At 34.6% G+C, this 27,829-nt stretch overlaps 1 protein-coding gene across 4 annotated transcripts in view; it reads right to left on the bottom strand.

Moving 5' to 3' along the window:
• LOC127856339 (protein O-mannosyl-transferase TMTC4-like) overlaps positions 1–27,822 on the bottom strand; it is a 49,855-nt gene extending 22,033 nt beyond the window's left edge. Inside the window, exons 1-2 of one of the 4 annotated variants that reach the window (XM_052392474.1) lie at positions 27,680–27,822; positions 2,566–2,947 (exon numbers count right to left, since the gene is read on the bottom strand). In XM_052392474.1, coding sequence (XP_052248434.1) covers positions 2,566–2,942 — 377 coding nt within the window. In that variant the 5' untranslated portion in view covers positions 2,943–2,947; positions 27,680–27,822. Of the gene's footprint in view, positions 1–2,565; positions 2,948–3,447; positions 4,015–6,500; positions 6,620–10,726; positions 10,995–27,679 lie in introns of those variants that run through there. The other 3 variants (XM_052392476.1, XM_052392478.1, XM_052392477.1) reach the window with 3 other exon arrangements.
• Between the last annotated feature and the right edge of the window lie 7 nt (positions 27,823–27,829).

Here is a 27,829-nt window from a genome sequence, read left to right as displayed (position 1 = left end):
TAAAAAAAATTCAAAGAATACTATCCGAATAGTAAACAGTTTGGATCCAGATGAGAGGCCACGTTCTGTGGCGTCTCATCTGGATCCAAACTGTTTGCAAAGGCCTTCAAAATTTGGTTCCCGCACTGAAAGAGATATATTATCAGGACCTCTGGACCTCTCCAAGTCTACTAAAGCCCTACGTTTCAATGACAGTCGGCAAGATGCTGAATGTTTTGTCAGTTATTGCAGACACTTAGGCAAGAATGGCATATGTATAAGTAAAACATTGATAAGTACAGATGAATTAGAAATTAGGATATTTGCATTTCAGCCTGTAAAGCATTTATTCAGTCTGTAAAATTCTTGATGTCCCAAAAACTAGTTTAAACATGTTTATGGTTCAGTTTGGATATGACAGGCGCATTTTTATTACATATCTTAAGTCAATGTGCATTTTTTGTGTACATGTAAATAAAGGTACAACAGGTTAAATAACTTGTTAATCTAATATTTCTCATATTCATTCCATAAAGTACAGTCATATAAAATCATACAACATGATAAATACTCGTTGTTACATCAGTTTTTTTTTCCTTCTTTGTGACTCGCCGAAAAATGGCCCTTTCCCCTCGGATTTTTTTTTTTTTAAACTTTAAATACATAAGTTAACCTGATCCAGTGTAGAAAATAGAACATATTGCATTATTAAATTATCTGTTGCCTTGAATTTGTTTTAAAAACAGTAAAATATGTTATATTGATTATTTAAGACTTTCCTTATTTTTCCCAAAATCCGGTGTTTTGAGTGTGTTTTTTTTCCCCCAAATCTGGGATTTCGCTAGATTTTTTTCCCCTCAAAAAAGGCCAGGCCCTTTCCCCAAAATCAGATAAAAAAAAACTGGTTAATTTAACAAACCTGACTTACACATTAAATGATAAGTTGAAAATCATGCACCAGCAGGACCTGTGCCTTAAAATGTAATTTCGATGCCCTGGTATTAAGAATAAAATTACGTCATTAAAAAAGTGACCGAATAGATAGAAATGACGAATAGATAGGAAACAAGGATACGTTAGTTTTTTCACCATTTTGTGAATGGGGCCGAGGCTGTCTGGATTGGGAAAATCTCTTTGAAAAAAAAGGCAAATTGTGTGTGTGTCGGGGGGGGGGGGGGTTGCAAACAATTGAGAATTTTATTATATATTAAGGTTAAACTTATACCAGTGATTTTGTTCACCCATTTGGGAACGCAGAGCTTTTCACCCTTATATAACAGGGGCCGAATTTCGGCCCCTTCCCAATTGAAAATAAGGTAATTTTTTCCCAAAATTGATAGAGAAATTTCCCAAATTGTAAAAAAAAAATTTTTTTTTAAATAATTAGACATATTGGGCATCTGCCAAATTGAAAGCAATGAGCTCTATTATGATTAAGAATGCACCACAATGTGTCTTTTAATTATTCTGCACAATGAAAAAGACGCTACAAAAAACTTTTAAAAACACAGTCTTCCCAAAATGAGCAGTTATCAAGCATGAAATTCCCAATTTGAAAGGCTAGGGCCTCTATCCAATTTCCTGATGAAAGCCATGGAACAGGTCCGGTACCCATGCCATTGGGAATTTTTCGTGTCGTGAAATCACCAAATTGGGAAAAACGAGTCGCGAAATCTTCCAATTGGGAAAAATCAGGTTGTGAATTGTATTAATTGAATTAGAATGGTATTTTAATGGCTTTGTTTAACTTTGGTCAGCTTTAAATGACACAGGAAAGCAACATACACTTTTATTCACAGTCTTGCACAAAAAACAACACGCTATCGGAACACAGATTGTTACAGACAGTGTTCTCTATTTTTATACACATTGTCATCAACAGTTGCAAGTATTATAGGACTTGTACCAATAGCTCTGTCATGTTCGTTGTCAATCTGCATTTGGCTACTGACATCTTAGACAATTTTTGTTGCAGGGTAATAAGAGGAATAGGTGGACGAACAGAAGCCGTACTTTTTACGAAACTGAAGCCGACCTTTTTACGAAGCCAAAATCGCTTATTTGCTTTTGGCTTCACTAGGCTTTAATTTCTTTCTGTAATACTTACTTTTGTGACTCATGGCAAATATTGCCTGAGTTGAAGAAAATTCAGACAGACTTATATTTTTCAATAACATATATGTATTTAATGTACGAATGTTATGTTAAATGTTAAACCAGTCAATGATTGAGAAGTCAAATTGCCCGCAAGTTAAAATGGTCTTGAAATACGTCAAGTTGGCGTTTTCGGTGATTGATTAATCGATTTTGATTGGGATTTTATGTATTTTTTCGGAAATTGGGACGGGTTCGATTAATTTTTTGGAACGGGTCCGTAGGTCATTGAGAACGGGTCCATTTACCGGACCCGTCCAAAGAAGGGAAAAAATCACTGTTTATACGGCTGTTTGGAGACCTTCAATGCTGAAATTTTAACAGTCATTTTGGCAACAAATAAACTATTTAGATTAGGAGTGGGGCTTAATTGCAACCAAAAATTTGACACGCACAAAAGCTACATAATTATGTAGTACCAAAGACACTTACCTAAATGTCAACACAGTCAAAGGTCTATAAGACTTGTGACTGGTTTTGGAGTCGAGCTTATTGCCCCAAAAGTCGTTGTTAAACAAATCCCAGACGGAGGACTCAGGCAAGAGATCATTATTCCCCACAATGGCTTCGCTGTCATCGAACACGAAGTCACCATTGTAAGTTACTGCAAAGCACACAACTGATATAACAAACACTATGGCTGCTGCTTGCCAGAATTTTAATCTAGGAATAGGTAAAAACTGTTCTGGGTTTTCACGGGTGGGGATCTTTGGCTCCTGCAGCAGTGAAGCTGTTGATTCCCCACCCTGGCCTGTGGAACCATTCATGTAGTACCCGTTTTTATGGCGGTGTGCCCTCCTGAAGTGCATTCATCCTGAAAATATAACAATTTGAAACTATGTACTTAAGCAGATGCAAGGTTGGCGCTAAGGAAAAAAACTTAGTCGCCAAATCTAGGGGGGTCCGGCGGCATGCCCCCCCCCCCTCCCCGGATTTTTTTTTGATCCTAGATTGTCTGTGGTGCGTTTTGGGGCTATTTTCTGAGCAAAATTAAGACTATTTGTTTCTGAAATTAGCCCTTTTTGCTTGAAAAGTTTTCTTTGCTGGTGAGCCACTTGCTGACATTTTGCAGCCAATTTATTTGTTTACATAGACACCAGTGGCGTAGTGATAATGATACACTAACACCGTTAAACAGTTTTCGGTACATGTGGTATTTAGGTTTTAAACCACTAAAGCAGCCCGCCCGTCTCGGAAGTAATTATACGACATTTTATAAAATCCAAACATTTTTTTTTGTTTTTGAAGAAATGCGTTAGAAATTACTAAGTCAGCATGAGACCGCCATTGCACGTCAAAAACCGTGAGACTCACGACGAAACCGTGAACCTTGACAGGTATAGACGTTTCTGATTCTGCATTCACGTCTGCACTATTTTAGACGTCCTCCGATCGCGAACCTAACATTTGGTCATTTCCTGAGTTTACATTATTCTGTCCGCTTTCTTTTCTAAAGAATTGTGTTAATTTCTGTTGCTTCGACTTTCCATTTTCGCTCGCAGCATCCATTTTTCCCAGAATCTGCAACTCACTTTCTAAATCGGTCTTTCAAGTCGCATAGCGACCGTAAAGGGAAGTAACTCTTATCTACTTTTTTAGCCAATCAAAATCGTTGTGTCTTGGGAAATTAGTTTATAGTGGCTATGTCAATGCCATAACTCCGCCCATCTGATTAAACGACAATTCCGTACTGGTCGATTCGATAACGTTGAATCATAACATCTATAGCATAGGTCATACACGGCACGCTTCAGTGATTCAGTCATCGCGTAAATAGCCAAGTAACCCAAATGTTAAAAAAGTCTGGTCGCAGTGTAAAGCTTGACCAATTAAGACATTAGCCATGTGGATTATCGACCTAGGCGGTCGTCATTATCCCCTGGGGCTTTTCCGGTAAGGATGTTATCTGTGTAATCTTAGCGATGTTTCTGGCGATTGATACGGCCTGAAAACAGGCATTTAGAGTGTGCATTTGTAAAGCATAGGGTCTATTTTTTCTCAATCGCCAATTTCATGAAAATCTTATTTTTAATCGCCAGCTAGGAATTGTAATCGCCAATGGCGATTTCGGCGATCGGTAACGCTAACGTAGACTGATGTAAAGCAAATATATCATATAAATGAGCCACTCTCAGGGGTACAATGCATGTGTGTTAAGTGTCATTACAGATTAGCCTGTGCAGGCCACACAGGCTAAAGAGGGACAACACTTCCTGTTTATATTGTATTTGTAGTTTTTGTTTTAATGAAGTCACTTGTTAGGGAAATTCCAGTTTAGGCAGGTGTACTCCCTGATTACTGTAAACATATTGATTAATGCCAGTATGAAATTTTGTGGTTTAAAAATAAAAAATAAAAAATTATTCGTTGACACGTAATTTCGTGGATTTCAAATAAAAAACAACTAATTTGTTGACACATATTTCGTTGATTTTAAATTTTTGGGGAAGACTGTCCATCATAATAATTAAACTTTTATTAAAACAACTAGATTTATAACCAAGCATAATCTGCTAATCTGTGTTGACAGCAAGACTTGAGGTTAATGTGCACTGAAGCATATTTTTCGTTAAGAGCGATGAAGCAGCGCAGTTGTGAGTCCCAGCTCGCTTATTGCCATCTATGTTGCTTTGACAATATTTGCAATTCTCAGCGAAATTGGTCCCCTAGTAGTAACAAATTACTAATAATAATTAAGGTCCCCAAAATACACGTGTGAAAACTGTTATGTATCTTTTAACTTTAATTGGCACTAATTGACATATGTGATATATCTGCAAACTGTTAATTTGACGACACATGTAAAAGAGAACAATCATTGATGTACAGTTTAAATACCATGCTTGATTTAAAAAGTATTATTACCCAAACACTTATCAAGAAAACAACATATTTTATTTACTAGCATATCTCAATCAAACAATGTCTCTTTCAAAATGGTTGAAAACGGGAATAGTACAGACACGTTATCCCACTATAGCAGGATTGCCCGACCCTGCAAAGGCTCAGTCTACGACTAAAGCATTATTGACACAGGCCACTAACGATTCAGTGGAAGAAATAGTCAAGTAACTATTTAAAAAAACAAGATGTGTTTGTGAAACACAATGTCCCCCTATATGACGTTTGACCTTGTAGGATGACCTTGACCTTGACCCTTCACCACTCAAAATGTGCAGCTCCATGAGATAACACATGCAATTCAAATATAAAATTGCTTGCTTCGATATTGCAGAAGTGACATTACATGAGCAATTTTGACCCATATATTTGACCTTGAAGGATGACCTTGACCTTGACCTTTCACCACTAAAATGTGCAGCTCCATGAGATACACATGCATGCCAAATATCAAGTTGCTATCTTCAATATTGCAAAAGTATTCATAAAATTAGCGATTTGGGCCACATATATATGACCTCTGACCTTGAAGAATGACCTTGACCTTGACCTTTCACCACTCAAAATGTGCAGCTCCATGAGATACACATGCATGCCAAATATCAAGTTGCTATCTTCAATATTGCAAAAGTACTCATAAAATGAGCGATTTTGGCCACATAAATTTGACATCTGACCTTGAAGGATGACCTTGACCTTTCACCACTCAAAATGTGCAGCTCCATGAGATACATACATGCCAAATATCAAGTTGCTATCTTGAATATTGAAATACTGCAAAAGTATACATAAAATGAGCAATTTTGACCCCTATATTTGACCTTTGACCTTGAAGGATGACCTTGACCTTTCACCACTCAAAATGTGCAGCTCCATGAGATACATATGCATGCCATATATCAAGTTGCTATCTTCAATATTGCAAAAGTTATTGCAAATGTTAAAGTTGGCGCAAACCAACCAACCAACCAACAGACAGGGCAAAAACAATATGTCCCCCACTACTATAGTGGGGGACATAACAAATATCTTGGATAACCAACAACAAGAAAATGTCAGAAATGACATTCGGAAATGACCGATTTCCGATTAACAATGTAAAAATAATTGTTGGTACTTGGTGGTTCAGCGGACCAACCAAATCCAGGAAAATTCGTACCACACAAAATGTAATGGTTTTACATTAACCTGTGTGTACTGCACGGACTTATCTTGGAGAACACTTAATGCACGTGCATTAAGAGCTAGAATGAGGCCCATACTCAGGTAAGATATATTAGATACATTGGCTAAAGTAAAGTTTCAAAATATCTATACATTTTGTAATTTTTATTCGCACATGAAATATGAAGCCATAGGTAAAAAAAATGTCCTTGTGATATAATATTTTCTAAAAAAAAATAAATCAAAGCCTGTAAAGCAACAACAGGTATGACACATTAAATCAAGTATCAAATATACTTAACTAGAAATGGTGCGGCCGCTGCCAACAAGTATCCCCGCCGCAGCTTTTGACCCAGGGGTCAGATCAAATTTCCAAATAGTGCACTATCGCACATAATGCTCATAGCTACCATGTGTTTAAGTTTCAAGGTTCTAGTGCTAATAGTGTAGGAGGAGATAGTGGCTAGGACGGAGGGCGGAGATAACCACATAATCCCCCCGCTCCAATTCGGCGCGTGGGGATAAAAACCATAGTTAAATACATTACCCCTGTGAATGTTTGAAGAACAGTTCATGCACAGTTTATGCACAACAAATGGGTGTTTATTCATGAACTTAGAAAAGTCAACTTGCTGACGCGCTAAATTGCTTTTCTTTGATATGCTAGTTTAATATGAACACTGTTTTATTGTGCTATTGACAATTTTATTAACCACATGCTTTTATTACCATTGAATAAAACTTCAATTTCAAGCATGTGATCAAAGACATATAAGTTGTTATAAAAAAATTATTTGATAAGTAATTTAGATATTAATCTAAATCATGTGGGGGTGGAAACTGATATCAATGATACATCTCGCTATGTTTTAAATAGCTGATCCGGGGTGAGAAATAAATATATCTTAAAATACTATGCAAACAGTATTTGGCTGCTCAGATTTTATCCTTCCACTCAATGCAAACAAAAAGCCCCTAACATTTCTGCACTTGACCTTCCATACATTTTTTTCTTCATACACAAAATTATATTGATTCAACAATTTAAAGTATACATGATATTTAAACAAGCAGATAAGGCTCCTGACTAAGAAAAATGTAAAATATAATGTTTGCTTATGGATTATCGTCTGTAAAAAGCTAATTAAATACTAAGCTTTTGTAACCCTCTTCATTTGTAATTAAAGAGTATATGTATATTTCTAACATAGCAAAAGTAGCAATTAAATATTCAAAATCTGACTGTTACAGCAGAGCAGATGGCTTAGAGTGACCAAGAAAAGGCTTTCCACTTCCAAGAACAGGTGACATTATCCCTATAATAACATTTCAACTTCACCATTAAAAGCTCATCAAAAAACAATTCATGCAAGCAGCAACCTGGGGCTTAGGCAATCTAAAGTTAATTGCAGCAGTGGTTTTATAGCAGGCATGTTGTGAGGTTTTCTTGTTCAAAATGATCAAATTCTTTGTAATAAAATGCTTGTGCATAAAGTATCGTCATAGATTAGTCAATGCAGTCTGCACAGGCTACTCAGGGACAACACTTTCTGCTCAGTGATTTTTTTTGCTTTAATTTGTTACAGCCTGTGCCTTTTGAATTGGGAAAATTAGCGCGATAAACCGTGAAATTGGGAAAAATAGGGCGATAAACCATAAAATTGGGAAAAATGAAGCATTATAAATAGGATTATAAGTAACAGAAGTGATATTGTTTTTAAGTGCATGTTCAGGGAGTTTTCTAGAAAAGGAGTCTGGTCAAATTGTTTTTTTTTTAATCAATAAAAGTGGCAAGTTTGGGAATGATTTATGGACAAAAATGACTAAATTCAAGTTATATATTTTGTAAGATGTTTAGAAAAAAGTTGAGACCTAGATTAAAGAAATCATAATTAAGTTATATGATTTTTTTTTTTTTTTTTTTTTTTTTTTTTAAATTTTTTTTTTTTTTTTTTTTTATGAAGTTGGGCTTTTTTTGGGAAATTTTGGTCAGAATTTTGGGAAAAAAACGTGTATTTTTGCGATTGGGAAGCAGCCAAAATTCGGCTGTAAATTTGAGCAAAAAAAAATCACTGCTGCTATAGTAGTTTTTATTTAAAATAAGTATCTTCTAAACAAAATCCAGTAAGGCAGAAAGTAACACACCTGATATTAGCCTAAGCTGACTACACAGCCTTATCTGGGGCAATGCTTTATGCACATGCATTAAGCCCCACTTTCCCATGGCACAGCTCAAATGTTAAAATTATATGTTTCAAATTAAACTGCAGCTGCTGTCTACAGATATATAATATGCACAAACCAAAAGCAGCATGGCCATTCGTCCTTTCTGTTTGTATACAATTAAACTAGAATGCCAACTTGTCACAAAATACACTTGCTAAAAGGGCTGGGTTTATACATGATTGTTCTATGAAGGATGTATTGTAACATTTGTTGGATGAATGATAACACAGAATATACATGTAATGGATTACAACATGAAACTTCACAATCCGATAAAACCAGGTCTTAAATGTCTTAGATATGAATCTTATTTAATTAAAATAATTAACATGCAATCTCAAGTTTTTTTGCAGGTAAGCTACCTATACACGATGTTTCGTCATAATTCTTCAATCATAAATCAAGTTATTGAACACAAAGTGCCATTCTATTGGGAGCAAAACTTACCTTGAACATTTTCCTAAATGGACTGAAAAGCAATCACTTAAACTTTAGCCTGAAGATCTACATGAAAGCAACCTACACTTACAATTTCAGAGCATTACCTCATGCAAAAAAGTCTGGAAATGATTCCTGAACAGTTCATTAATTCACCTAAGAAATCCTTTATTTAGCAACTTGGATATTAATATATAAATCAAGGATCATAATTCAGAAGTGCTTCAAACAGTTCAATATAAACAAGAAATATGTTAAAACAAGATATGTGTTTGTCAGAAACACAATGCCCCCCTAATGCGCCGCTTTGAATTATTTTTTTGACCTTTGACCTTGAAGGATGACCTTGACCTTTCACCACTCAAAATTTGCAGCTCCATGAGATACACATGCATGCCAAATATCAAGTTGCTATGATCAATATTGCAAAAGTTATGAAGAAGGTTCAAGTTTTTTAATTTGTTTTTTTGACCTTTGACCTTGAAGGATGACCTTGACCTTTCACCACTCAAAATGTGCAGCTCCATGAGATACACATGCATGCCAAATATCAAGTTGCTATCTTCAATATTGCAAAAGTTATGGCCAAGGTTAAAGTTTTGGTTAAAGTTTTGGGACACACACACACACACACACACATACAATGACTGACAGGCCAAAAACAATATACCCCCGATCTTTCGATCTGGGGGCATAAAAAAGATATTTTTTGTATATCCTGATTTTAAAATAATGGAAGAAAATTAACTTTAGTAAATAATAAAATTTTAAAAAAAAGGTTTAATTGTTGGTGTTGGTGTTTTCATTTGTTAGTCCCATACCCATCGCAGGAAATGTTTGTTATGAAGTGAACTTATATTTAATTATTGATAATTGTGAATTAATTTGATCGCCTTTGAAATATACGTTATGTTAACATTTGAGTAAGATGCATTTTTCTTACCGCATATTTAAGTCACACTTTTATTGCCACATGGGAATGGGGCCTTATTTTGGCCTCAAATTTGTTCAACAACAAGAGATGTGTTTGTCAGAAACATAATGCCCGCTACTGCGCCGCTTTGAAGCCATATATTAGACCTTTGACCTTGAAGGATGACCTTAACCTTGACCTTTCACCTCTCAAAATGTGCAGCTCCATGAGATACACATGCATGCCAAATATCAAGTTGCTATCTTCAATATTGCAAAAGTTATGGGCAATGTTAAAGTTTTCGGACGGAGGGACAGATTGACGGACGGACTGACGGACAGTTCAACTGCTATATGTCACTCTACCGGGGGCATAAAAACACTCTGGCTCTAGCCTAAAGTCTTTTGCTGAAACCTTGCTCTTCAATATGAATATTATCTTAATATTTGATAGACGAGTTTTGAACAGATACACTTCACTTAAAATTTGATTTAAATTTCATGAATTAATAGCGTCTTTGTCGTAATGAAATTAATCAATTTGTTATAATGAATGCCATGTGTTGCCATCATGTGGAAACTGTAGTGCCATGTTAGTGTTATAATCTGACTTTCAATATATTAAGCCATAAGAAACTAAATAATCACAATTTTAATTACATGTAATTAGTACAAGCACATTATACAATAAACAGAACTAATATAAGTTCATTTTGAACACACATCCATGAAAATTGATTTGAGAAATATTATAATAAACAGATTTAAAGCTAAAGTTTAATAAAAAGTACACAACAAAAAAGCAAAATATGAATTTTAAAATTATATATTTAATTTACAATAAGCTACGTTGAAACCTTTTTTTTTAAATTAGTCAATGTTTTCAAATATCTGAGTTTCAGTGAAATTTTTCAATATTACCAGTTCAACATAATCACTTTATCTAACTTACCAATAGTAATTGTGCAAAATAAATTGCACTTTTTTATACAAGAAATTCAAAATCCAGAGAAAAAATTGACTAGTCCTTCAAAACTGCACTTAATATTCCCGATCAAATTCAACCAATTTTCTTTTCATTCACAGCTTCTGACTCATTTGCATAATCTGTTTAGTGGAAAGTGAAATTTATGCTCCAAGTTAATAAAGCCTTCACTTTACATCAATTTTCTAACACCAAGGAGAATTACTGCTTTAAAATTCATCATTTTAATGATTTTTAAGCTTCTGTCATGTAATGCCCATCTCAGTTTGGAAAATAAACATGAAAGCTAAAAAAATATTGCATACATCAATGTATATTCACTTGACAAATCTATGCCCAAAGTTTATTTAAACATTAAACCACACCGTTGTACTTGCGGTGAAACAATTTAGCTTGAATTTTAAGATCAATTAAGATCTATTCTTCATTTACAACAATCAATCAACTAATGTAGAAAGTGCATAATGCAGGCTTATTTGTAAAACATTTTTATTATTTTCAAAAGTTGTTTTTGTTTATCTCAATTCTGACATTTAATAGTTGTAACAAGTCCATGTTATCATCTCCACAGTCCATTAACTTCCCATATCTTCATTGCATCTTTAGCAAATTCTAACTTTTGTATATTCATAAGAACGCAGCTCGATTACTTACTTACAAATAATTTTTTGTATGAAATGTGTCTATGGAATAATATTACAAATAATGCATTTAATACATTTGTATTCCTGATACAATTCTGACACTCTACAGTCTCCGAAAGGTTAACAAAATTACGACCGTAGAGTGAACATTTGCATTGATACAATTAAAGCAATACATACTTATAAAAAGTGACTATTAAATATATCTGCACATTTTATCATTATTTCTTAAAATGATCATCTTTCGGTACACCAACATGAAAAATATCATCCTTCAACTTGTTTAGCTTCAGTGTTTTTTTTGCCCGATTTTATAGCCGAAGTTATGCTATGTTCCCAATTCCAAAAAGTATACTTTTTTCCCAAAATGTGGCAAAAAATTCCCAATTTCCAAAAAAAAACAATTTTTTTTTAAAGAGAGAAGTGTCTTATGCGTATTTTATCTCAATTTTAATTCAATTACATCTAACAAACTATTATATGATTTTGTTCTTTTAATTTGAATGATTATAAAGAGTTATATCAAATTTAGTATTTCCCTAATCAGTGGACTTTTCGTGTGAAAAAAAAGGCTAATGAATTTATTTTCCCAATTTCATCAAAATGCCGATAAAATTCCCAATTCCAAAGCCATGGGCTATCTTCCCAAAAAGTGGAAAAAAAAACCTGAGCTTTTAAAAGGGTCATTCAAAACTATGTTGTCTATGTTAATAGTCAATTACACTTTTGGCCACAAACACCACTGTAACTGTTCAGGTGATTTTTAGTATCAATTACTGTAACCACAGGAAAAATACAACACAGTTTGAGCACTAAAAACTTAAATTGCATCACTTATTTTTTTATCAAGCGCATAATAACTTAAATGCTAACAAATTGAGTAGAACACATGTTGCCTGTTTGAGTGTTTAAAGCACTAACCAAGGTTCTCCATGCAGTGGCAGGTTTGTTAATAGAAAGGTTAAAAATGATTGCATACATGGCAATTTTAATAAGATGTGCCATATATTATCAATTTAAGATACATTTTCATGAGTATTTACTTCATATGACCAAAATAAAAATTCACTCTAATTTTTTTATCAATATATTTACAAAATATATCTTCAAAATTTCCAATATTTGCGTTCGCAAGCAGATCTCTAAAATGTTAAAAACCTTATGGAAGTGAAATGACTAAAAAATGACAACACAATTTCACTTTCAAATGATTATTCCGCACTGAAAAAATCCACGTTAATTTCTCTTAAATTTAATTTCTCATAAATTTCATTAAGGCCCAATTTGCACAGAACAAGAAATGATTGCTTTCCATTGCGTTTAAAGAACCATGGATTTCACACGCAAATAATTTAATCACAAAAATGCAATTATGGAACAGCTTTCCTTAAAAAACTTTGAAACTAAAAAACTGAATACTGCAAAATCTTCATCAAAACATCCCATTAATTATTTTCTTCATTGTCATGTCAGGTCAGCGAGGTGTAAGACTCACTGTGAGCTGGAATGCAAATCAATAAGCAATCTATCTCTCTTTAGAAAAATAACAATTAAATGACTTTATAACCCAGTGGATACCTAAAGCATCCTTGTACATGGTTAAACTACTGCTATAAAACTGTATCAGCGATAAAGATTTTTTGTGATTTTTTTTCAAGGCAATGCTATATTTCAGTCAATATTTATATAAAGCATGGACGTTAAGTAACAGTTTTGGGTGTTCAAACTGCTGTATATGATTAGGATTTCTTCATCAGGTACACAATGTTTTTTTCACCATTTTGGAAATGGGTCCAGGTCCCTTTGGATTGGGAAATATCGGGTTGTTTTTACTATATATTTGGGAAATGAGTGTTGTATTTGTTTTGCTTACAAATGCTTCAAAATTGATAATTAAAGTATTTTCAATATTATATTTACTATGGTCTAACTTTTTAAGATAGATATGGGCTGAACTTGATGTTAAGCTTAAATTTTAAAAAATTGGGTAAACATTCAATTTAAAATATGTAGGTCCCATAAGGGAAAAGTATCTTTCCATTGGGAATGGGGCCAAAAAACACTGATACAGTAGTTAAACATGGGGCCAAAAACCACTGATACAGTAGTTTAACATGGGGCCAAAAACCACTGATACAGTAGTTTAACATGGGGCCAAAAACCACTGATACAGAAGTTAAACCAGGGGTGGCGAAATCTCAAAAAACTATAGTTGTCCACGGACAACCATTTAGGAAATTTAACTTGTCCGTTGCTGAACTTCACTTGTCCGTTAATGTTTATATAAATTATAATGTATCAAAATGAGTATGATTTGCTAGTTTTGTTTATAGTTTTTTTTCAATAGTTCATTCATTATAGCAGTATATTATAAACAATATTAAGACTTTCTAAAACTTTTAATCTTGCAAAGGTAGTGTTATTAAAACATGTGTTGAACATAAGTACATCGAAATCTTAACAAATTAAACTAGTTCAATATGTCAACCTCATCAGACTGAGGCTCTGCGCCGCTACTGGTAGCAATTTGATTATCATCAACTGGTAACCATTGTAAATCTGTGAGCCAAGTTTCTTGAAAAGTTCTGATGCGTTTAATAAATCATATATTGTATCATAATCTTTCTTAGATTTTTAGGAGGTGGACTGCTCAAAGCTTCGGGTTTCTGCTCCGTTGTTGAAGATTAAAAAAAAAAATGTTCCGTTTTTACCATTAATTTCGCCTTAAATAACAAGGTAGACCGTGTTTTGATTATCTTACTTTGATACTTTTTATATCCGTCTGATTGTAAAAATAAAGAAACCAGTCGGTACACTGTCTAACAGTCGGGCCGAATGTTTAAAATGCGGCATGCTCCTGGTCTCTTACAGAATAAGGGAGATCACTGCGCAGGAGAGTGCCCGTATTTTAGCTTGATTGCTCCGCAAATAGCACTGACAATGTAATCGCATGTCAACATCCGGTTTTGTAAAACTTGATAACGGCTTTAATACAATGTATTTTTTTGTATACCTGGACCCGACTTTTAAAAAACTTGTTGTCCACGGACAACTTAATTGAAAAAAATCAGTTGCCCAGACAAGCAAATGTATGACTCGGGCAACTCGGACATTTGATTTCGCCACCCCTGTAAACATGGGGCCAAAAACCACTGATACAGTAGTTTAACATGGGGCCAAAAACCACTGATACAGTAGTTTAACATGGGGCCAAAAACACTGATACAGTAGTTTAACATGGGGCCAAAAACCACTTATACAGTAGTTTAACATGGGGCCAAAAAACACTGATACAGTAGTTAAACATGGGGCCAAAAACCACTGATACAGTAGTTTAACATGGGGCCAAAAACCACTGATACAGTAGTTTAACATGGGGCCAAAAACCACTGATACAGTACTTAAACATGGGGCCAAAAACCACTGATACAGTAGTTTAACATGGGGCCAAAAACCACTGATACAGTAGTTTAACATGGGGCCAAAAACCACTGATACAGTAGTTTAACAAGGGGCCAAAAACCACTGATACAGTAGTTTAACATGGGTCCAAAAACCACTGATACAGTAGTTTAACATGGGGCCAAAAACCACTTATACAGTAGTTTAACATGGGGCCAAAAACCACTGATACAGTAGTTTAACATGGGGCCAAAAACCACTGATACAGTAGTTTAACATGGGGCCAAAAACCACTGATACAGTAGTTTAACATGGGGCCAAAAACCACTGATACAGTAGTTTAACACTCGGTCCTTTGATTAACGCATTGTATTCCAACTGAATAACAGTGCGCTAGTATCTACTGCAAAAAAACTGGTTTTTATTAAACCTTGTATATGCACGAATATGCAGGAATATGGAAGCTATAATAATTTTTAAGAGACTGGATTTGAAAATATTGATTAACTGACGTTTTAAAGGGTGTATAAAATAAAACGAAGCAGAACTCTGCCATGCAATCAATCACAACAGAAAAATATGTTAGACAATGGTTATATACTTAAAATTTCCTTGCACTTGAGTCTTCATTTAAATTACTCATTCATGTGAAAACTTGGCCATGGATATAATTGAAAATCAACAATAAAATGAACAGTTTTATTTGTCTTTAATAACAGTAGTTAACTAAAATGAAGTACTAGTATTTCCATTTAGACAGTAAATTAATACAAATATTTATAAAATAACTTATTAATTTATTAAATGAAAAAGCTTAAACGAAATTGCAAAAACATTCTTTATAAACATAGCACACTCATCTGATTATGTGTACACTGTATTTTTCTTTATTGAAAATTTCCTAAGGTAAAACTGTTTACAAATCTATTTACATACGAAATAAATCGTGGAAAGACAAATGACATCTGATGATATTAATCATTTACCTGTTAACATTTGGAGATCAAAGTGATTCAACACAGAATATGGGCTAGTTTTGCTGTGTTTCTATAGCAAATGCTAAGACTGTTTAAAAAAATGTCACTTACATGTAACCACAATTTCCATGGATTCATTTGCATAAGTAAATGAATGGAGAGGGTGCTGTTTAGGCAACCAAGAGTTGTTCAAGTTATGAAGTTTGGAGATGAATGGAGAGGGTGCTGTTTTAGGCAACCAAGAGTTGTTCAAGTTATGAAGTTTGGAGATGAATGGAGAGGGTGCTGTTTTAGGCAACCAAGAGTTGTTCAAGTTATGAAGTTTGGAGATGAATGGACAGGGTGCTGTTTTAGGCAACCAAGAGTTGTTCAAGTTATGAAGTTTGGAGATGAATGACATAATTATTTGACTTATTAAAAAATATTCTTTTTTGAAAACCTTCCTTTGGGAATTTTTAGGTCCCATTTGGGAAAAATATATATACTTATTTCCATTGGGAATGAGTCCCCTACCAAACCCAAATTTGAACAAAAACAAACAATGACTATCTAGCATTTAATCTAAGTACGGTTATTTTTTAAGTTATTAGACCGAAACATGTGCAGAAACTAGCCAACATCAAACAAATATGACAGGATAAATACTCCCCCATTCAAATTGCTCCTGACTGATGATAATACACATGTATTGTTAACAATGTTCATAAGAAAAACATCACAATAGTTCATTAACGATTCATAATGGAAACAAAATTATGCTTTGGTATACAAAGTATTATTTATTTTGTGTATTTGAAATTTGGTTTCGTGCTATGACATTGATCTCACGAGACCTAGAACTTGCTGGCTACCCTCTGTCTTATGATGCTAATCACTTTTGCAAAGTTATTTAAACATTTTCGTCTTGTTCAGAGAAAATTGGGCTTAATGCATGTGCGTAAAGTTTCGTCCCAGATTAGCCTGTGCAGTTTGTGCAGGGACGACACTTTCTGCTTTTATGGTATTTTTCGTTTAAAGGGAGTCCCTTCTTACCGAAAATCTTGTTTAGGCGGAAAGTGTTGTCCCTGATTAGCCTGTGCGGACTGCACAGGCTGATCTGGGATGACACTTTATACACATGCAATATTCCCAGTTTTCTTAGAACACGACTCATTTAAAGCTCAGATACGCACTTAAACTTGTTTGAAGTCCTTAAGAAAATCATGATAAATTTAAGGCCTTTCTTACTCTATTCACATTTTGAAGGCTTCATTTCCAACCCTTAGGTATTGATGATCAGCAAACATCATGAAACCTGAACAGACTGCGAGTTACTTGCATGATGTTCTGGTTTTATGCCGTCAGCATCAGTGCTTTCCACAGTCCATTTAACGGTTCCTTGCCAGGGTGCTTGAAATTGGAAATCAAGAGTCTGTGGGCAGGGGATTTTCTGCTATGTAAAAAAGGCAGTAAAACGGACCCGATCCCAAACCGAAATTATTTTTAAAAAATCCCAATTAAAAGAAAAAAGAAAGAAGTGTCTTATTTATATATGACTTACAATGATTAGACTCTATATCTCAATTTAATTTTTTAAACAACCAACAAAATATATAAGCATAATTTATATGATTATTATCCAAATTTTAATGGCAAAATGACCAGGAAAAGACTTGTTGTGTCAATATTTGTTGATAAACAAGCAAATACGTTGAAATTTTGGACACAAAAGTATTTTATTTGACACTCAAAAAAGCATTTTTTCAAGATACAAAGGGCCATGACTCTGTTATTAACAGATGGTGTACAATGCCATTTGGCGTGAACTATCCTCTTATCCATATACATACTCATACCAAAATTCAATGAAATCCGCCAAAGCATTTCCAAGATAGGGCTCCGGACGGACGGACAGAAAGATGGACGGAAAGACGGACGGACGGATGGACAACGCTAAAACTTACCCCTCCGCCTATGGTGGGGGATAAAAAATCCCAATTTGGTCCTTTTTGTTGATAAGAAATTCCCAAATTTGCCATTTTTATCGATTAAAAAATCCCAATTTGACCAGACTCCTTTTCCCAAAATGGTAGAAAAAACCCTGGCAGGGCGTTTGAAATTTACCGATTAATGTATTTTTTCAGTAACTGCAACTAGTCATCCTTCAGATTAAAGCGATATCGACTTCGCAGAATATTTTGAGAGCTGATTTACCATCGCTCTACCCAACTTAAGCCCGCCTAAAGGCAGCGCATGGTTGTATTGATCAATCAATATTTGCCAATGTGCAGCTCTTGTAAGCATTCACTACCTGCAGTTGAGACGCATGACATACTTGCCATAAGTGTGTGGTTTTGTGACAGTTTGTTGTCTTTGTTATAAACTACACCAATAGGTCCTTATGTTAACACGTCAACGAAACCAATGCAAGTTATTTAAAAGACTGATGACGGCAACCAGGTGTATTTCACATAGAAATTGTGTGTTGCGTGCAAAATATGGTCAAATCATTTATTCGACCAAAAGCGTATTAACAATGAATTGATTACACACAACTAAAATGTTTTGTTGAATTCTCAAATTAGTATAATTAAATTTTTTATCCGAAACAAGCTTTCGAATTTTAATATTAACACAAGATTTTAAAAAATATAGCTTCAAATAAAGAAACAGTGCTTCATGTATTTCTTCTGTTTCTTTGTCTCAATAAAATGCAGGCAAAATATATGCAGATATGTACAACATCACGTAAAAAGTGTGGGTGTATTTATTGTATAATACGCAAACAGCAAGTCAGGCGACATACGGTAAATGTATTCAGTTGGAAACCCCCAATCCCCATTGGACATTATTGCATCACATCTTTAAGTAGTCACATATGCCCAGTAGTGCTGCAACAATATACCGGTATATCAGTATATATCGCAATACAAAATCCGCATGTTGTATTGCGATACGATTTTTATCATACCGGTGCGAAAATTCTAAAAAAAATTCATTCATATTTCGCCCAGAAAAGCCATCCGACATCAAGGTAAACAAAACAAATTGGTGTTAAATTTAAGATGAAGCTTATGGAAATACGGAAAAAAATAATTAATTACATAACAAGGGCTGTTTGTAAAACATGCATGCCCCCAATATGGGCTTTCCGTTGTAGTGGCAGCCATTGTGTGAATACGATTTTTGTCACTGTGACCTTGACCTTTGACCTAGTGACCTGAAAATCAATAGGGGTCATCTGCGAGTCACGATCAATGTACCTATGAAGTGTCATGATCCTAGGCAAAAGCGTTCTTGAGTTATCATCCAAAAATCATTTTACTATTTCGGGTCACCGTGACCTTGACCTTTGACCTTGTGACCTCAAAATCAATAGGGGTCATCTGCAAGTCATGATCTATCTACCTATGAAGTTTCATGATCCTAGGCGTATGCGTTCTTGAGTTATCATCCGAAAACCATTTTACTATTTCGGGTCACCGTGACATTGACCTTTGATCTAGTGACCTCAAAATCAATAGGGGTAATCTGCGAGTCATAATCAATCTACCCATGAAGTTTCATGATCCTAGGCGTATGCGTTCTTGAGTTATCATCCTGAAACCACTTTACTATTTCGGGTCACCGCGACCTTGACCTTTGACCTAGTGACCTCAAAATCAATAGGGGTCATCTGCAAGTCAAGATCTCTACCCATGAAGTTTCATGATCCTAGGCGTATGCGTTCTTGAGTTATCATTCAAAAACCATTTTAGTATTTCTGGTCACCGTGACCTTGACCTTTGACCTAGTGACCTCAAAATCAATAGGGGTCATCTGCGAGCCATGATCAATGTACCTATGAAGTTTCATGATCCTTGGCCCAAGCATTCTTGAGTTATCGTCTGACAACCACCTGGTGGACGGACCGACCGACAGACCGACCGACAGACCGACATGAGCAAAGCAATATACCCCCTCTTCTTCGAAGGCGGGCATAATAAAAATGTAAATTGATGTTTATATTATAAACAGAAGTAATAATGATAAAAAAAAATAACTAACGAACAGCATTCTGATAAGTTACACTCCCGGCTTTTAAACATTCACAATTCTCTTTGGGGTTATTGTTCTTCTTATAATAGTTCTCAAAATGGCAGACGAAACAAATGCCGAGTTTGACTTTATAGACATTTTGTAAAAAAGGCTGGAATTGCCAAAAGGATATAACTAGAACTTAAACATACAATACAAAGGTTATTTTCATGTAATTAAGTTAGTTTTGGTGATTAGGTGGCAAGTTATAATTCTGGTACAAGTTAACAATATATTTCAATAAAGTGCAATACAGGTTTTTGAACTAACAATATATTGCAATACAGTTTTTGGCGTATTGTTGCAGCACTAATGCGCAGGCCTGACATTTTTTTCCAGAGCTTCTTGCCCTGCAGGGCGAGTAGGCCTGACAATCCACTGGCCTTTCACTTTAATTTTCTAGCCCTGCATTAAAAAATAATATCTATATTTACAGTAATAATCAAGCAGAACCTTTTTCTAAACTTAAACTATCATCTGACTTTGTCTCATTGTAATAAACAAACATCTGTAAGTCAATACTAACGTTGTATTTATTTTGCAAAAAAATACAATTAATCAAATAGCGTCCGAGTCTGCACGCAGCCCCAGAGCTCCAGATAAGGATTAGTAACGGGACTGCCACTGACAGAAAGAAAAGGAGTAAAACTGAAAATCAGTTAGTACCTGTACTACCATATCCAAAAATACAGGTAGCACTGTAATACCCATGTTCTTGGATATTGAAGGGTGTATAACTGACTACAGAAACATTTGCAGCAATTATAATAGCTATACATGTATTTAGCTTCTTAAACAGTTACTTTATTAGGTTTTCCATTCTGAATTATGATGCAAATACAACTACACATTAAAACTAATGACTTAATACTATTTCTTCATTTTTCTTGACAAGAAATACCAGCCAACTAGTAAGCTAAGTAAATGAACACTTATGTCACTGTCTCATCTCAAAATAATAATTGCTTTTGCAGTTAACTGTCAAATCATATGGTTTTCCAATCTTCCACAGTTTTTGTTTGGATCCGTTTCCCATTGTGTTCTTGAACGTTTTTAGCCACCGATGCAATCAAATCGTTTAATATCGGGGCAACAATGTCTAATATCGGGGCAACAATGTCTTTTTCTGGGTTTACAAATTGAATGTCAGGATGGTAAGACGACCATATGTAGCCATTATATGACAACAAAGTGTTTTCTTGAACCGCTTTCCGTTTAGCCGGCCTTCCCTTGTGCGCAGACATATTATTTTTGACAGGTTTACCAGTAACTGGAAATCACACGACAGAATTGACAATAATAACCAGTCTTCAACTTCTCGGTAATATAAATTAACGAAAAGCGCCGTTGGGTTCGAGACCATCAAATCACACCGCGCTGACGCGGACGTATGAGTACCGCCAGATTTTTTTGTAAATGCGTTAAAGGGTTATTAAAGTCAAAATTGTACGTCTTATCTGGAGCTCTGCGGCCCTGTAAGTTTGTGACCTGAGGCGTGTCTAGTTCCTTTAGCAGAATTTTACTGAAAGACACACTTGATTGACAAAATGGTTACAGCATGGTAAATTTTGGCTAAAGCTTCTGATCAAGAATTATTCTGTTTATATTTTTTATTTTATTTTTTATAATTAAATGTAAGAAGTATAATAATAAACCATTTGAGTAATTTTTTATTTTATTGATATTTACATTAAAATGAAATTTTATTCTTCACTATTTATCTATTAGCTAAGAGCATTGACATCTGCAAAACGCCTATTTCAATAAAAAAATTTACTGTACCCGTGACTTCATTTATATTGTCAAAAGTGCAGTTTTTTTGTGTACTAAACCGATTTTTTGTTCGTTAAAAAAATAGTTCGCAATTTGTATTGATGTGGCAGGAGTTCTGGAACTGAATTTATATTTTTCAACAAAAAAACCAGCACTCTCACGGTCGGTCAAGTATTTTTTACAAACTTTACTCACCCGACCGTCAACTTCACTCGCAAATTAGAGCGGTCTAGTGGATTTTTCACGGCCTGATAGCAAAAATACATTTGCTTCAAAAACGGCAAATGTTTGTGTTAATGAAATTTTTTAGCACTTTTATACTAAATATTTAGCAGAACTTGCTTTTTAAAATGGAATATATGGGATAGTATCATGCTATGATAAGCCTCGGAAAAAGAAGTAACTATGCAGTAATTAATACAGTCGGGTTGATACGGATGCATTGGGGAATTGATCGAGTTGAAATTATGCGTGAGTGAAAGTGTTAAACAATTCAATAAAATAATGACGTTATCCAAGACTTAACATTTTTTCTTGAAGAGTCGTAACGCACCAAATAATGTCATAAAACAGTAAAAAAACAAGAGCACCGCATAACGGGTGCCACGCTCGGCTATGGGTGCAGTTTTGAATAAATGAAAACTTGTCAGTATTAAAATTTTTTAGAGGACACAGTTACCTTGACCTTTGACCTAGTGACCCCAAAATGGGTGTGGCTAGTAGAACTCATCAAGGTGCATCTACATATGAAGTTTCAAAGTTGAAGGTGGAAGCACTTTGTTTTTAGAGCAAATGTTAAGGTTTTAGCACGATGCAGGAGGACATTAGACTGCGGACGACGAGCTGGCTATGACAATACCTCGGGTTTTGTAAGAAAACGTCAAGCTAAAAATGTGCAGAGGGGGCTAATCTCCTAACCCTCCCCCTTAATATTATTTCTTCACTCATTTGTCATCAATTGCTTTTGTTTTACAAAATCATTGGTTCATTCTACAACAAGGCTTCATAAAAAGTCCCAAAAAGTGCCTGTCAACCGGACAGGCTGATGGAAAAGTTAGCCTGTCCGGACAAAAATTCACCTGACCGAACAGCTTGAGTTTATAATTGAAGAATTAAGTAAAGTTTAACTCATATTTATTGCCATGTGCAGCCTGTGTATAAGTAATATGAGTTTAATTTTACTAAATTCTTCAGTTATAAACTCACTCTGTTTGGTCAGGTGAATTTTGTCCGGTTGACAGGCACTTTTGGGATCTTTTCAGGAAGCCTGCTTGAAATGTGTAAATGAAGAAATGGGAGAAAATGTAATGTTTGTTTTCCTTCAATACTACCACATGCATTGTATGATTTAAGAATGACTTTGCAATGGCTCATTGTAAATTTGATACCAAGGTTTTGTAAATCGGTGTAAAATTGAGCTTGGAAATGTGTTTCTGTGCCAAGATCAGAATTTCAAGGGTCCAAGACACATACATCGCCATATATATAAGTACAAAAAGACAACCCCATCACACAAATAAGGATATTAGATGTAACAGAATATGTAAGCAGCATGATGTCTCATCAACATACAAAATGTGGTAAATCACATTTGAGTATCATTTCAACATGACCAAACTTTATTATCTCATCAAAAATTATATATCAGTGGTTATATTCTAGATATCTACAGGGCTTAACACTAACTTTTTTTTCAACTAACCCATTTGGGCTTGTAAATGCAGAACCTACTAGCCCTGACCAATCTTTCATGTGCCCTGACCCAAGTATATCAAAACCTTTATATTTATCATTCAACTGGTATTTTCAAGTGCATAGAGATGCACAATTATGATTCAATAATTCTTTTTAGCTTGCCTTTCTAATGCTAATGAATTCAATATTCATCTACTTTAGACATCTATTTGTAATCTTCACGCCATTTCGGAAGAAATTTCCTTTTTTTTCCTCATACTTTATCTTACTTTCCTCTTTCCCTTTTCTTTTTTTATCTGAGGAACCCCCATCCCCACCCGTAAAGCCAAACCTTTTTTTACATAGATTGCCACGGTTAATGTCTGACAACAAATGGTAAGTGAATCTTAGGTTTCGCAAAATAACGTGTTACGGTAGTCGTAACAATTGTACAGGGTTAACTCTCTACTTAAAGCCGGGATCAACCATTAATATTAGTTTTGCTAATTGAATTGCGTAAAAAAGATTGTCAAAACATTTATAATCGATCAAACAAATTAAAATTATTTAAAATTGATAAATAACTAATAATTTTATAGTAACTTTGTGTTAATGTTGAGTTGCCTTCATCCACCCCGGACGATCCTGGGCGATCCCGGCTTTTAGATTATAACGTATTTTTATCAAGAAAACACGTCACTACGAGGAAACCAATCAAAAACCGTATCTAGCGGAATTCCGTTTAAAAATAGGTACTGACGTGAAAAGAGAGACAATCGTTAACCATCTGAATGTGATTAATCATATTTAAAACATAAATTCAAATAAGATATAAATAACTTTGAGGTGGGTGACGTGACAGTTGCTACCTGTAGTACGATGGCTGACTTGACAGTCTTTACCTTGAGTACAGTGGGTGACGTAATAGTCGCTACCTTGAGTACGGTGGGTGACGTGACAGTCGCTAACCAAAATGACTTTTAAACAGTAGTTAGGAATATACAAATTAAATTAATCCTAGTATTTTTGTACTTAAAAAAAAATACATACTTCCAAGTGTAAAATTATCAAAGTGTTATATCAATGGTATTAAATAACATGTTTTGGTGGGTGACATAATTATCGCTGACCTACCTTGCATGTATTCCTCAATTATGGTAATTTGAAATTACTTTTGACTTTAAATGGTCAAAAAGGAAAATAAAACAAATATGCTGCCTGGCCCTTGTGAAATCTTAGTACAGTATGCAACATGGTGAAATCATTGCTGATGCCAGTGACGATGATGTGCACCTGAAAATTATAATTGAGAAGGTAGCAACAGTTGGATGTTCTAAATTTTTACATTGTATGTTCTAGTTGATTGTTTAGTGTTTTAAGGAGGTAATGCCAAGGACATACATACTAGATTAATATATGTCCTTGGTATATATCAATCTTTGTTTACTGCACAATTTGTTGATAGTTTCATGTGTTACGCAACTTTCACCTTCGATCTATCTTGTCTTCAGCTATACATAATTATCGAAGTATAGGTCACTTTATGGTTTAGATAATTACTTATAAAAATATTAGAGTTATTTAGTTGCAAGGACTGTTCTGTTGCTCTTATCCGCAGTTGGTATTCGAACCATATATATTTTACCAGATTTGTGCAAAATAAGGTGATTTTATCTCAACTATAAACAGTCGGCAAATAAGCAGCATTTTTACAAACAGAAGCTTTTATGGGCTTTTCAAACATTACCTCATGTCAGCTTTTGAACTGACAACATACTGTTGTAAATCATAACAAAATATCAATTAAATGTTATTCTTTGTATAATTTTCCTAAGCAAGGTAATCATGCTATTATACAGCATTGCAGTTTACCTATATATTTTTTAAAAGGTCAGATAGCTTAATTGGAAGAGCAACCCAGGTCAATATAATATGATCAATATCATCAGATGGCTCATGGGTGGATTCGGGTTCGAATCCCGATCTGACCTTCGTAGGAAAACCTGTGGTTGCAAGGCTGGCAACTGATAGTGTGTCAATCTATTTTCAGTCTTTCCTAAATACTGTCGGTCCTCGGATTTTTCCGATAATAATTTGGAAAATCCGGAAATGATTCTTATATCGCCGGACCTTCTGTCCGGTAATAAAATTATGGCAAATTTTGGAATTCCATGAGCTATTTTTAGAAAAGTTTCAAGGCAAAAGTCGGAATTTACAGAGTTATTTATGAATACTCCCTCCAATCATGTAGAACAATTTTTCATTTGTTGCATTTCTTGTATGACGTAAGTGCATATACGGTATCCGAAGATTATTGCTGCGTCGCCAATGCAAATTACACACTACGTCATCACTATACATTCACAAAGAGAGACAATCGTTACCATTTGAATTTGGTTCCTGTTATGATCGATTAATTCGTAAGCAAGCTGGGTATTAACACAGGTAATTGTGATCTTCCTGCGATCTGTCAACAGCTACACGGGAGTTCGAAGCGATCTGTCAATATCTATAATGGGGTTCGAAGGAAAACGGAGTATCCAGATATATAACTGGTGATTTCGTTTTCATTTTATTTTTTAATAGCTTTAAATGTTTCCATTAAAATTTGGTGAAGGAGCCAAACCAAACTCTCTCATGATGATCAAACTCAGCACTGCAGATGTTACAGCTTATGACCCTTCAGCAGCTGTAGACAAGTTGCTGGTAAGATTCAATGGTTTTATGTAAAATTTAATATTGAATGAGGTTGTTAAGTAACAAACTCAAACCTACATACAGGACCAACAAAGTTTTATCCCTTAATTAAAAAAAAACATCCGATATTTTATCAAAAGCATTGGGATTGACTTTAAGACTGGTATAATATTATAAGGTATGAGCCTAGCATACAACAGCTTAGCAAATGATAAATGTATTTTAGGCTCATGGTACAAGGTGATGGTCTTCATTGACTAAATCATTATCAGCGTCCACCCAAGGCTATGTCTGATGGTTATCCAACGAAAGAAGAAGATGTGTCTTCAGACGAGGATTCAGACAATCGGGATGAAGAGATACATGCTAAAGAAATCTTGGCAATACATAATTAATACATGCAAATTTTATTTGTATATCGATATGATAATTTTAAAATATTGTTAAAAATCTCATCATTGTTTTTCTTCATCATTTTTCCTTTTTGGGCCAGAAATGATCAGTCCGGGCCGGAAATGGAAGCATGATTATAGGACATCATGGCCGGCAATAAATTATTATTTTGGGAAGGACTGTATTTTGGGCGTGGTTTGGGGCTAAAAGTTCTGTTCATCAGGTCACATGAAACCCTTTAATATGGTCCGTTTGTTGTTTAATTGCTGATTAACATAATAATTAAAAGTTCATTTCCTTATTTTTTTTATACCAGTGCCTATATTATTACCAGTCTTTTAGAACTCCACATACGTTCTTCTGTTAGGAAGTGCCTATAATAATTATATTTAAATATTATCTTGATTAAATAATTTTATTTAAATATCATCTTTATTAAAGTTTTTTGTTAGTTTCTTCTATTAAACATTAATCGAGCTCGCTTTGAGGCTTTGCCTTATCTCCTAATTTTTTGCAAAAAAATTAAAAAAAAATATCAAAAGCATTACAATATTTGTGTTAACATAAATGTCCTTACAGATAAGCTTTTGCATGTTCATTATGCAACATCTATTTAGTATCATATTGTTGAATATGTGAACAAGTTGAGAACAGAAGGTATGACTCCCGGCTACTGATGTTCTATAAAATTGTCCACGGACTGGTTGCTGTACCAATGCCTCCCTATGTCACTCCTCCGACCCGGCTCACTAGACATTTGCACCCTCTTTCATTCAGACAAATCCCTACTCCAAACAACTACTATAAATTCTCCTTCTATCCAGCCACTATTGTCCTATGGAACTCTCTACCAGCCAACATTGTACAGGCACCTACCCTGGACCAGTTTAGGCTGGGGGTGACCAAACTAGACCACAGTTTCTAAGCAGGTTGGCTGTTTTTAACCTTTTATCTGTATATTCCTTCTTTTAACTAACACTATCACCTTTGTTTCTATGTCTCACAAATACATTATGTATTACTTTTATCTCCTATACACTTCTTCCTTAATTTCCTAGCACTGACACGCACCTGCTTGTAATGCTAATTGTTGGCGACTAGCAGTATATATAGATAGATAGATAGATAGATAGATAGAAGTTCATTCATGATCAATGTTTGAACACACATCTGTCGCGAAAACATAAGACAATTACATATTCGTGATTTATATATACACAAGTTTTCAATGTATTTACATGTGTTTTTAAGATCATTATATATGTGTTCTTAATTCAGTATATATTAACTATGACATTACTTACATTGCCATTTTGTAAAGAAAACTTTCACACTGAATTGTTTTGTTGACTTTTTGTTCGGGACATCGGATATGTTCGGGTATTTCCGTCACAACCTTCTGCAATCGTGATACATCGGCTATCTCGGATTCCTCCGTATTGATTTATGAAATA

This window comes from Dreissena polymorpha, chromosome 13, assembly GCF_020536995.1.
Source record: "Dreissena polymorpha isolate Duluth1 chromosome 13, UMN_Dpol_1.0, whole genome shotgun sequence".
Taxonomy (NCBI): domain Eukaryota; kingdom Metazoa; phylum Mollusca; class Bivalvia; order Myida; family Dreissenidae; genus Dreissena; species Dreissena polymorpha.
This window is presented reverse-complemented; position numbering and strand designations above follow the sequence as displayed.